Source organism: Rhagoletis zephyria, unplaced genomic scaffold (genome assembly GCF_001687245.7).
Source record: "Rhagoletis zephyria isolate East Lansing unplaced genomic scaffold, Rhagoletis_zephyria_1.1 Rzeph_scaffold_09031, whole genome shotgun sequence".
Lineage (NCBI taxonomy): Eukaryota > Metazoa > Arthropoda > Insecta > Diptera > Tephritidae > Rhagoletis > Rhagoletis zephyria.
Window position 1 is genome coordinate 11,835 of NW_016166110.1, and position 13,447 is coordinate 25,281.

The 13,447-nt window shown below is 33.6% G+C and overlaps 1 protein-coding gene across 1 annotated transcript in view; it reads left to right on the plus strand.

The window, feature by feature from the left end:
* The window catches only part of Cpr97Eb (Cuticular protein 97Eb), a 10,348-nt gene extending 1,408 nt beyond the window's left edge, over positions 1-8,940 (plus strand). The window contains exons 2-3 of the mRNA XM_017631636.1: positions 7,816-8,086; positions 8,169-8,940. Coding sequence (XP_017487125.1) covers positions 7,816-8,086; positions 8,169-8,662 — 765 coding nt within the window. The 3' untranslated portion in view covers positions 8,663-8,940. The remainder of the gene's footprint in view (positions 1-7,815; positions 8,087-8,168) is intronic.
* The last annotated feature ends 4,507 nt before the right edge of the window (positions 8,941-13,447 follow it).

Genomic DNA, 13,447 nt, shown 5'->3' on the forward strand with positions numbered 1-13,447 from the left:
CGCGATCAATTCGGCATAGGGCTCATTCGAAAGGGCACGGTTTAGCCTTTAATTTCTGATATATGCAAAATTTGTACCACGTCAGGGTTCAGCTCTATAATTTTTCGAAAATGGCCAAAAACGCTGTTTTTAGGGGTTTCAACCCCTTTTTTCTCGAAAACGTGACGTGATGGGACATTTTTGACCCCGGATTCGTGTTCAGCACGAAAAATCCGTTCAGAAACACCAGGTCCCGTCTTATTCGCAGAAAAAAAGTTGAAATTTGTAGACCAGTGTTATCGATAAGACCTTTTAGAGACTTCATTATTTTAACGGAGTGCTGTTGCTGTTCCAAACCCGTCAAGGTGAGAGAGAGGTATATCGACATTATCATCGTCGACCGGGTACTTTAACTATTCGCTTTTGGCAAAATTTTTGACATTGCTGCCATTTATATGGATGTAGAATCAGATCAGATAAGCTATTTTTACTGTGCTTTACCAGGCAATTCTGGCTAAGATAGTATGTAAAAAGTTATTCTAGTGCAAAAGACTGAGAAAAAAGCTCTCTCATTCACCACTCGTGGTGTAAAGCTTTTTTTAAGAGAAAGCACTTGTATATTATTTAGTTCGAGTCGCTTTTTTCCTTTTTAGTTAAATTTTCTTTTAATTTTTAAGTCTAATTAAAAAAAAAATGAATTGTTATGATATTTTTTCTTTTCCTATTCAGTTTTCATTTAATGTTTAGATATTATTGGTTTAAAAAGAATATTTTTTAAAATCTCTTTTAAATTTTAGAAAATTATTTTATTTTTTAAGCTATTTTTTTCTTTGTTTTTAGATCAACATTTCTTTCATTCTTGATTTTATTGTTTAAAAATTAAAAACATTTTTTAACTTCCTTATTTTATTTATTTCTGCTTTTGTTAATTTAATTTATTTTTCTTTCGTTGATTTCATTTTCTTTTAGTTTTTGATTTTATTGTTTTAAAAAGAAAAAAAAAACATATATTCAATTAAATCTTAAGGATCTTATTTTATTTTTTTGCCTTATTCCATTTAATTTTCTTTCAATTTGTAAGATTTTTTATTATTTCATATTTATGTGCTATTTTCTTCTGTTTTAATTTTTGTCTTTTTGTAATTTAAATTTTAGATTTTATTGGTTTAAGAAAATATATATTATTTTATGTTATTTCAATTTCGCTTAGTTTAATTCAATTGAAAAGAACTTATTGCTAAAAGGCGAACAGCATAACGCTAAGACCTCTCGTTAGCAGATCATTCAATTAGTCTTTCGAAAGACAGGAAAGAGCTATCAAGATAGTTGCCGGAAGACTCTTGTCTTTCGAAAGACTGTGGTGTTGTTTCCCATTTTTAGGAACCACAGTTTTACGCCGACTCCGAACGGGGATTGTATTTTTATGAGAAGCTGTTTTTCATGGCAGAAATACACTCGGAGGTTTGCCATTGCCTGCCGAGGGACGACCACTGTTAAGAAGATATATTTTTTCTATATTTTTTTGAGATGTTGCTTTGACCAGGGCTTGAACCCAGGCCCTGCGGAGTGGGCCGTTGTACCCAGTTGAAAAATAGGTACGCATCTTACGAGGTAATCCATGTTTTCTTTTAGCTTTTTTGTACCACAATCGTTAGCATGACAAATGTTATCTATGCTTTACTATAAATGAACGCCTCCGATTACAACTTACTAAGTCCGTTTTAAAATTATGTTCCACCGAAGATAAATACCACAGAATGCCCGGCATCTCCGAGCAATTGCTGGGCATTTTACGAATCTACTTTATTTGGCAAAGCGGCATAGAAGTATGTACATATTTATGTCTGATAACAAATGTATATCCCTACTTACCTAATTCGGCCATGCCTTTGTTAAAGTAAGCGAAATTTGGCAGGGAAGTGTTACTGACCGCCGGGTCATTGTCGGTAAAACACTATTCCATGCTTATATTTCCTGCTGGGTACGTATGTACCCATAAATAAATAAAGAATATATTTGCATGCCTTCTTTGCAATTTTTCTTAAAACTGCAGACCAAAACTTACAGAATAATAATCCAGTTTTACCTATTCGCATTTTATGTCTAGTCACAGGTGACAATGCGGAAATATGCAACAGCATTCCAATTCTAGAAAAAATAGGTAAATATGCGTGGAATGCGAACAACTTTAAGTAACCCTTTCAATCTAGATATATCTTTGTTTGTATGTATGTATGACCGCCCGCACACGAGCAATCCAAGATACGCAATTACTTATACATACTATGTGTATACAATTTACTTTTATATGAAACAATAATAACTGCCTTTCAAAAGAACCAGTTATTTCAGAAATTTCGATTGACTCACACTTGCATAAATAGAACAGGATAGTTAAAGCCAAAGAGAAGTATGTAGGCGCATAAGTGAACAATATGCAGGCAAATGAGTATAAAAGTAGTTATGTGTAACTACATGTAAGAGTATACGTAATGCGCTTAAATGAGCATGCAAACTTACATAAATGAGTGCACTCATATTAATACATATCTACTATTATACTTTTACATATGTAAGTATATACTTATGTAAGTATGTTGTTATGACCAACAACTTGTGCCAGGGCATGGTTAACACGAATGCAGCAGCAATGCGTTCACGTTGAGTATAGTACTGCGATTGCCATAAGCGTTGTACATACTTATGTACTTATGTATGTAAACACAAGACGGCCTTGAGAAACTTAACACGCCTGTTGAAAGCCAATATAATCCCCTTCAATTTCATGCCGCCATTCTTAAGTTGTTTCGCCAATTAACTGGTGCAAAGTAGGCAATAATGAATGTTGCTGCGATTACCTATTAGTAACTTGTAAGCATAAATGCATAAATGTGTTTGTAATATGAGCTTCGAATTGGCAATTATTGCTGGCATTAGAGGTATGTAATACATATTTTAATAAGTAAATAAGCGAATAAATAAATAATTAAACCAATATTAAAGCAAAGTTGTAGTTTTACAATGATGTAACTACTTGGTTGCTAATGGCGGGTATAATTTAAATCATAATCGTATTAAATATTTATTTGACGAATTTGATTTACATAAGAGCCAATCTTAACAGAATCTTAATCTTAAAAACATAAATAGACAGTGGCCTCCTCTTTAAAAAATTTTGATTAATCAAATTGATAAAATATATGAAATACATATTACAATCTGGGTATGAAAGTAATGAGGGGTTTAAGAATGCTTAATTTGGTTAATATTTCTGAAGAGGGTTGCCACATGTTTCAAAAAATCAATTCAATTTAATTAAAGTAATAAGATAAAATATAGCAGTAAGGTTATCAAACTAAAGAGGTCAAAATATTTTTGAAGAAGGTGCCAACCTGCTTGAAAAATTAAATTAAATTAAATTGATAAGATAAATTAAATATTACAATATAATCAAATAACATAAATTTAGAAAGTTTAATTTGGAAAATATTTTTAAATTCGGTTCGAATCTTTGCGATGAATGCTACAATTTGGGTATCAAGTAATAATTTGGATAATATTTTTGAAGGAGGCAACCATGTTTAAAAAATTTAATTCAATAATCTTATAAATTATGTATTACTAGCTGTACCCCGGTGTGCTTCTCTACACCAAATATTGAAAAAAAAATATTGAAAAATCCTAGAATTTTTCTATATGAATTTTATTTTTGATTACTATATTGCAACCATGTTTATACTTGACTTAATTTATCCGAAGAAAAAATAAACAGCACATCACAGCAACAATTTTTCACTATGTTTTCGGTTTTTTATGTATCTTCTGTTGTACCATATACGTGGTTCATGTGACAGACATAAACTGTGATATATCATGAACCGCTTGATCGAATTCGGGCACACTTCACATAACCCATCCGCATGATAGTCCGAATATATAGTTTAAATTTGGTAAAATTCGTGCACTTCTTTTTTTATTTAAGATGGGAGGTGCCACGCCCCGCCAATACCGCACATTTATTCCCCATGAGTATGGAATTATTTGATATACCTCTATACCAATTTCCAGTACTCTGCCACAAATATTTCAAGAGATATAAAACATACAAATTTTAGTTAGTGAAAGGTGCCACACCCTCTTTTACGAATTCGGACAACTTCACATAAACCATCTGCATGATAGCCCGAATATGCCACATAAATTTGGTTGAATTCGGTGAAGCCGTTCCCAAGTTATGAGGTCACACCAAAAACGTGCACTTATTTTTATATATAAGATTAAGAAAGCTTAGTTTCGAAATTATTTATAAAGAGCTTGACCGCCTGTTTTAAAAATTAAATTAAATTAAATTGATAAGGTAAATGAAGAACTGCAGTATGGGCTTCAAAAAAGAAAAATATGTGCACCCAAAAATGCGTGGAAAGCACAACGTCGAACTACTCTCACGCCTGATCTCAGAGAGCACTCTTCAACCAGCCTTCTAAGCATGGGTTGATTTTGGTATCTTCGCGAAATTGATACGGCTGTGTAAAATGACGTTGAGCAATCCCATCAGCTCCGTCAGAATAGGAAAGGACCTTTCCGAGCCGTTTGATACCAAACGAGCTTTCAGACAATGTGACTCTCTTTAATGTGATATCTTTCATCTGATGTTGGAGAAGACAATAAGAGCCGCAGAATTCAACCGCTCGGGAACGATTTACTGCAATACATAGTGTGCAGTTGCTGGCGTATGCCGATGAGTCGACATTGGCGTAGAGAATTACGTTTACTTGGGAACGAGCATTAACATCGATAATAATGTCAGCATCGAAATCCGAATCCAAGAATCATGTTGCCAACAAGTGCTACTTTGGACTGAGTAGGCAAATCAGAAGTAAAGCGCTCTCCCGTCGTACAAAGATCCCACTCTATAAGCCATTCATCATGCCCGTGGTGGTATATGGCACAGAAGCATGGACAATGACAACATCCGATGAGGCGGCTCTTGGAGTATTCGAGAGAAAGATTTTGCGGAAGATTTACGGGCCTTTGTGCATTGGCGATGGCGAGTACCGCAGACGATGGAACGATAAGCTGTATGAGCTTTACAACTACATAGACATAGTGCAGCGAAATAAAATACAGTGGCTCCGCTGGCTTGGCCATGTCGTGGGAACCCGCTCTTGGTAGGATGAAGTGAGAGGCCCCCACTGCGATGGGGTGACCAAGTGGAGAAGAGCTTGGCTTCACTTGGCATTTCCAATTGATGTCAGTTGGCACGGTAGAGGAGCGACTAGCGTGCTTTGTTGAACTCGGCCAAAATCGCTTAGGCGGTAGCAGAGCCAAAGAAGAAGAAATAGATATGAACAGGCAATAATGTTACTCATACGCCATGTACATATGAGCAAAACTCACGATTGAAAGAATACAAAGGTTGCGCCGATCTCGGACCGCTATTCCTCTCTTAACGAATTTGACAGAATCGTTGTTTGCATGACGTCACACTTGTGCAACTTGTTTACGTTTTCCTTGCAACATTTTTTCTTCTTCTTCCATTCTTGCTCACGTTTTGGCATTTCTTTCTCGCAATTGCACCAGTGTGACGTCACACAAAAGTTATTCTCAAAAATCCTCTCTGATCGGCGCAATCCTGTATTCTATCATTCTTCAGCAAAACTCTTTCCTGCTCATACTTCATAAAGAGTGTGTAGTGTAGGGCTGCCAGATTTGTGTGACGCAAAAGCGGGAATTTTCATTTCTACACACATACTTACATATTCATTACTCAAAAGCTAATATTTAACGCCACGAGAATAACAAAGAAGCCAGAGAGAACACAAATAAAAAACACTGACACAGAATATATATTTTTAACTTTCTCCAGTTGCATTTTAAATTTTTTCATAAAAAAAACCAAAAAAATCTGGAATAAATAATTGATTACTCAGAAACTATTAGGCCTATTTAAATATGTACATATGTGCGATTTATGGAGAATTTCGTTAGCTTCCATCTGTTACATTTGCTATTAAAATTGTTAAATTGGTTCGTAGGATATGCATTATTAAATGTAACCACTTTTCGTTTTAAGCTCAATTGAAATTAAATGGAAAATATCTCGAAAACTTATACATAAAAAAGTGAATGGTCAACACAATAAAATCGAATATTTTGTGCACAGTTTTGAATTTTAATGTGCTTTTAATAACATCATGTATTCTACGTTTAAGTTAAGGGGATTTGGCTTCGAAACAGCCTGCAGGTCAAGAGGAAGGCGTTGGAATTGCACTTTTTTAAATTGGCATCTAAGAAATTACCTTATTTTGTTTGGGGTCTCCTGAAATAGCCTTTATGTATTTTTATGTATTTTAGTATATAAGCATACAATTGACATAATAAAAAAAAAAGATTGTATGTACATACTTTTGTCTTGGTGGTATATTGGTGGCATATTGTAGTATATGAATGTACAACAATGACAAAGATTCAAAGGCCCCATTTGGTTTTATTTATTTCGACCACAAATCCACTTAAATGTCTTTAATTTCACGCTCTAATAACAAAGTTCTTCGAATAATGGGATTGTCTTGCAAAATTACTAGTACTACTGCAATAAATTCAATATATATATCGCATGTTTAATAATATAGAGATGTAACTCAAAATTTACGGTTTTGGAGATTTTATATACAATTAATAAGCTTGATAAGCAGAATATATTCAGCCGAACAGATGACTATACTTCCCAAAAATGGCGTAGATACATACATATATGTATTTACATCTGTATTTTTGTATACCAACTGTATCAATAGATCAAACTTTGATTGCGTTTCGCTACAAAATTGAAATTTTGAAATAATTCTGTATATTATTAAACGTACGATATGTACGTACAAACATAGTGGTTTAATTTCAAGGGCAGCCGCATTGCTGAGAGCAGCTTTGCCATTATTATGAGTAATTACACAGTGCAAAAAATGAAAAAAATTGTAATCTCTGTGGTCTCAAGTACATATATTTCTGACCTGTTATAGAAAATAAGACACGCATTTTACAAAATTTTTGTATCAATATTTTTTTCATCTTATGCCACCACAAAGTTTACAGAACTTATTTTTTATGAAATTCTGAGATATTTAGGCAAAAATCATATCTGAAATCATCCAAAAACAATGCTAGGTGCTAATAACCCTTCTTTTTAAATGTTGCTTATATCTTTATCTTTAATTGCGGACAGAGAACTTGAAAATCCGCTTTATAATTTTTGTTTTATAAGCAAAACTGTAAATGTTTAATATGTTTTTTATAAAAGTCTAGCAATTTATACAACAAACGCCATATATCTACAAAAGTCCACATTTCAAACTTTGCAAAAAAAATTATAAAAATTACAAACTTTTTATTCAGAATTTTTAGAAAATTTTTTCGTATGCAATTTTATAGCCCATTAAATTTTACTGTATGAAGTGCAAGCTTCAAGTGGCTACCGAATACCGGTGCTAGGCATTTTAATAATAAAAAAAAATAATAATAAAAAAATAGGTAATAAAAAAAATTTCGAACATATGTACTTTGTATGGGAAAAAATTAGTCACACCGTCAGCAAAAATAATAAAAATAATAAAAATCAACGAAAAATCAAGCAGAAAAATACTATGGGACTCTAGTGATTATAAATTGTTTTCATTTTGCTGCACTGTGTTTTAGCAGAAATTGTATTACCAACATCTTTGAACTTAAAGAAAAACTATTTGTTTCTCTTTTTGGCGTCAATTTGTACTTTATTAAGTTATGTACAAACATACATATGTATATACCACTCGCTTACTATCCAATTTCTCCTTGTTACAGTTCATATTCACCTGCTTCATATTGGGCAGCCAATTTCAACAGTCATACCAACAAAGTGACTATACAACACCAGTACCAATATTGAAACAAATCGATCGACACAACGACGACGGTTCATATACGTATGGCTACGAAGCGGCAGATAGAAGTTATAAAATCGAAACAAAATATCCTAATGGTGAGGTATTTGGTAAATATGGCTATCAAGACGATCAGGGCAAGTTGCGTGAGATCGAATATGGTGCTAGCAAGCGTGGCTTTGAACCTGCTGGTGAGTTATTGTATTGCTTATCAACTTCAAGCTTGCCTTTTCACGCATTACATACGCACATTTTCCTCTCATCACATTTTAGGCAGCGACATTAATGTGCCACCTCCAACACTCACCAACCACAATCCCTATCCGCTAGGACCGAACGAAGTCGACGATGGCCAGTATCGCGAAGATCCTGCCGTCTATTTCAAAGATCAAAAATTCAATCGTCCACCAGTGGCAGCAAGCAAATTCAGTTTGGATAATTTGCATCAGCCACAGCGCCCACAATACAATCCACCAGCGCCACAATACTACAATCCACCACCACCACCACCGCCGCAGCAACAGCAGCCGCGTTATCAACAATTCGGTTTTCAACATCAACCACCTCAGTACAGACAACCACCACCACCACCACCGCCGCCGCAGCAGCAGCCCTACTACCAGCAGCCCCAATATCAGCAGCGCTCATACCAGCCTCAGTCGCAGTATCCATATGGCAGTTTGCCGCAACACCACCACCCTGCGCTGAAGAGTCTAGATATCTGGAGCGGTTCGTATAGTATCGATTATACGGGTCGACGCAAGTAGATGCCGCCGATGCATGGAATGCGCGCCGGAATGTGGGTGGTTTGGCATTGACCGTAAATTTCGAGGTTTTGGCGGTTAGAGTTTGTGAAGCGGGACGAATTGTGGCGAATGCGGCAAAATCGTCAACATAAAGACTTGTACTGATTTCGTTGATGACACCAATCAGTAAATAAGATTTATTTCTTACTTGTAAATACTTTTGTACTTATGTAATTTTATAATAACGCCGATTACTTAAGGCGAACGAGTCGAAATATATGTATGTATATTTATTCATATTTTTATATTTTAAATGTCATGGAAGTGCATTAGTAATTCTGCAGCGAGATCGCTTTAATGAAATAATTTCCATCGCACCACCTGCATTGGTATAATATGAAAAAGTCATCTGAGCCTTTTTATTGTAATTCGTTGCTGCTGGTTGTAAGACTCCTACAGCTTGTGATGCCATCTACATCTAGACGTCGCCTACGCGTAAACGATCGTAAATCCTCTGCAAAATCTTTCACTCGAATAATCCAAAGATCATCTAATCAAATAATGTGACCAGGGACCGCAACTGTTATGCTTCTTTTTTAAAAAAAGTTAAAGTTTTCGATTAGGAATGCAGTTAATATTTTAATTTTATTTTTTGTCGCTAAAAATATAACTTAAATTTTATTAAATTTTTTCTATAAAAAAAAAAACAGTTAATATTTGACTTTTATTTTTTCGTTAAAAAAGTTGTTAACATTTGAATTCTATTTGTTCAATCAAAAATAACACCTTTATTTTTAATATAAAAAATTGCAGTTAACTATATTATTTCCTTTCCTTTCCTTGCACAAACGACTAGTATCTTACTAAGTAGCATTAAGATGTTTCTGACTTAAAGTGTACAATCAGATGAAATAGCGATTGAATTTTGACTTTTATTTTTAATCGAAAAAATATCAGTAAATTTTTAACTTTTATATTGGACTGAAAAAAGTCAAATTTTAATTGTTGTTTTTGACTGATAAAAATACCGGCCCAAAATAACTGTTAACTTTTTTAGAAAAATCAAAAAAAAAAAGAAAAACTAAATACTTTAATACTAATATTCTTTAGCTATAGCTGATAGCACAACTCTTCTATATTCAAACATTTTTCCTATTGACTTCTGAATTGAAATTTCTAAAATAACGTTTACTTTCGTTCCCTGGTTGTGATTGCCCGTGCTTCTGCGCATTGTACATGCAGTGGTCGAATATTGACTCATTTTAAGATATTTTTTCTTTGTTATTTCATTTTAGTTATTGATTAATTCAGTTATTGATATTAAATTCAAGTCTCAAACTTTCTCAAAATTTTGAGATTTTTAATTAGATATCTTAGAAAGATTTTGAGGATGCAATTTTGTTGCCGTTTTTTGTTGCAGATATTACGGTTTTCTTCCATATAAAAATAAATTGTGTTCTTTGTTATATGGAAGCATTTGTGACAAAAAATTCTAAAAAAATAACGGTAGTTTTTAGCCATTTGAAATTTGCACTTTATCCTACTTTGAATACATAGAATTCAATGGGCTAGAAAAATGCATACCCCAAATCTTTCTGAGAAATCTAATTACAAATCTCGAAATTTTTCCAAGAGTTTGATAAATTTTTGTACAAATATTGCAAATTTTGGAACTTGGGTTTACACGGATTTTGTTAAAAAATATATATCTTTAATAAAAAAAAAACAACTAAAATTAAGTAACAAAAATCGTCTCAATTCTCTACGTATGTAGTTCAAAGAAGTACTTGTTGGCAAAAGGGATGGTCTGTTGGATTTCAAAAAAAGGGGAAAAACGACAGGATCGTTCGGCTGTAAATCCAAACTGCGATGGAATGAGGAAGCGACAGAAGAAAGGAAGAATGGGCATAATTTTAAGACTGAGATTAATTCTAAGATATTTGTTAATTTTTACTCAGACAAATAGTCATAAAATCTGATCAACTATATTGTAGTATGCACATTAGACCGCGTCAAAAAAAAAAATCCTGCAATGCGACCGGAATAAGATTCAAATTTTAGCATTTGGTATAGTAATGATCCTCCATGAATCTCAACTCTCTAGTAAATTATAAGAGGTGCCCCGCAAGCCTTTAGTTTTCCCATAGGTATTACACGTAAAAAAATTAGTTCTTTCCTCTTGAGGTGAATATAATGTTCTAGGATCAATGAAAGTGCTCGATACTGTAAGTATACATAAATTACATGCCATTTAAGTATTATGTAGGCTTAGATTGATTAAATTTCTAAATTAGCCTTTTTTAATCCATTGTCTTATTTGGGTCAAATCTAGTATATACCAATTTCTTTTTTTGAATTTAAGGAATCTGAGCATGCACAATACTCAAATGGCATGTAATGAATGTATTCTTACAGTTTTGAGCATTTTTATTGATCCTAGAAAATTATATTGACCTCAAAAGGAAATAACTAATTTTCTTACGTATAATACATACCTATGGGAAGACTAAAGGCTTGCGGCGGCACCTCTTACAATTTCCTAGATAAGTGAGATTCATGGAGGACCATTACTATACTAAATGCAAAAGTTTGAGTTTTTCCGAAATTACAATTGCCAACAGGGATGACTACTTGAGAAGGCCAACTTGGAGAAGGCAAATAAGCTTAAACCATTTTGTCAAAAAAATTTTTAAGAAACAATTTTTATTCATAAAAAACTCCATTTTGGAGCTATTTTCAAATCGGTCCAGCTCACGTAAATCTTAATATTTTTCCGAAATATTTTGGTAGACCGCAGTCTAATGTACATACATACATAACAACCATCGAATGCTAGCAGCTTTTATCATTTAATCCATGATTTAAGTACATACACATTTATATAACCAAAAATTTGTGTCCATTTACCCGCGACCTCTCTTTACGACCAGTTTATTTGTCACAACGATATTTTCATTTCCAAATACCAGGCGAACATACATACATACGTACATGCACGCGAATCAGTGTTGCCAGTAACTGCGTTAATAAAACCCCGTCCAAATATAATCTAAATCCCGTTTTAAACTAAAGTTATAACAGAAATCCCGCGCTATATGTAAATTTTATTAATAAAATGCTTTCGGATGAAAAAATACACAATCATGTATATAGATATGCAATATACATAGGATATATATGGGTCCAGTGCTGCCGTTGAGAAGTGGTAATTGACGAAAAAAGGGTCAACATATCATTTTTGCTTTTCTTTACTAGTAAAAAAAATCTGAGATCCCAAGTCAAAATCAAATATATATGTATTATAAAGTCTTTTCGCTGCTAGAACGTTCCGATGTTGAATTTAAGAAGAAAATAGTGGGACAAGCTTTAAACAAAACATAGAAATCGAGTTGCTGCAAAAAGAAGAGTTGCATTTCCTTTAAAAGTTTTAAAAATTTTTTTTACGTACAGGAGAAATATTTTTTAATAGCATGGTTCTAAAACAAAATCTCTGAAAAGGGGCAAAAGTTGCATATAATTTTGGAAAAGGATCAAAAAAGTCGGGTCAAAGGGTATTGGCGCCTAAAAAGTGTCAAATTGCCCCTTTAGTCGCATAACGGCAACACTGTATGGGTCCTTCCAAGTCAAAACGCATGCGGCTTTGTCCAAAAATGGTGGAGAGCTATCGTTATTTTTTGAAGATGCGAAAAGTGGCGTTTATAAAAAAAATAGCAATTCGGTACTAAGTTACCATTTTCCGACCAGTCTGCCGAAAATTTCCCTATGAATCGTTTATGAAAATCCATATAGGCGACTAAAATCGTAATATATTATTTTGGGGTCGTTGAACCCGAATTCGGGCCAGTTTGGTCTCAGGAGGTCAGTATCGAGGTAATTTGATGGTCAACTGGGCAAACTATTGAAACCTCGAAACACAAAACTTATGATTTCTTTAAATAGTACAAATATTCTTTCCAGAGTCATATAAAAAACTTAAAATTGGTTAAAAAATAACCGAGCTAAAAATTTGTTGGTGATAAAAATTTGTAAGTTGAGAATTTTACGGTCTTAGAAAAATTTTAAACACAGTTTCGTGAATAACATGACCAGCCCTACGACCTCTCAATTAGAAAGTTTATGATCTAGTTGATTCTTGTACATTCTTAAAACATGTTCAGAATCTAGAAACTCAAGCCATCCAACTTGCAATTAAAATTGATTTCAAGTGAATGAAGTTCCACTGAAAGGAACGTTTATTTACCACAGAGTATGACAGCTTTTTGTTCTTTATCAATTACTAAATTTTATTGCTTGTTATGGTATGCAAAAAATCCCGTTTTTCAACAGAAAATCCCATTCGCCCTTTTTAGTCATAAAATCCCCAATTTCAAAGGCATATCAAACAGGTAGTAGCATTAGAGCAAATCCACATTTGCATGTATTTTGTTGTTGCCTCTGATTTTGAAAGTGTCAATAACTGTTCCGATTTTTTTTTCTTAATCAAAGGAGGCCATGTGAAATACAAGAAAAAAATTGAAATTGGATAGAAATAAACATTGTTGCAAAACTTCCAAAAATACTTCTTTGGGTCCTCGGATGGTGTGTATGTTCAAAAAAGCGCATATCACAACATTATTGATTTGGTTTCTAGTTTTTGGAACTACACACAGTTACAGAGTGGTGTTGTTTGGAAAGAGTTACTGAGTTGAACTCATTATTTCTAGACTACACCACTCTGTGACTGCCAAAACGTACAAATCTGTACAAATCGTGTGATCTCTGCTTAACTATGCTATTTCATACAATAAGAGAATCCGAGTACTGCTT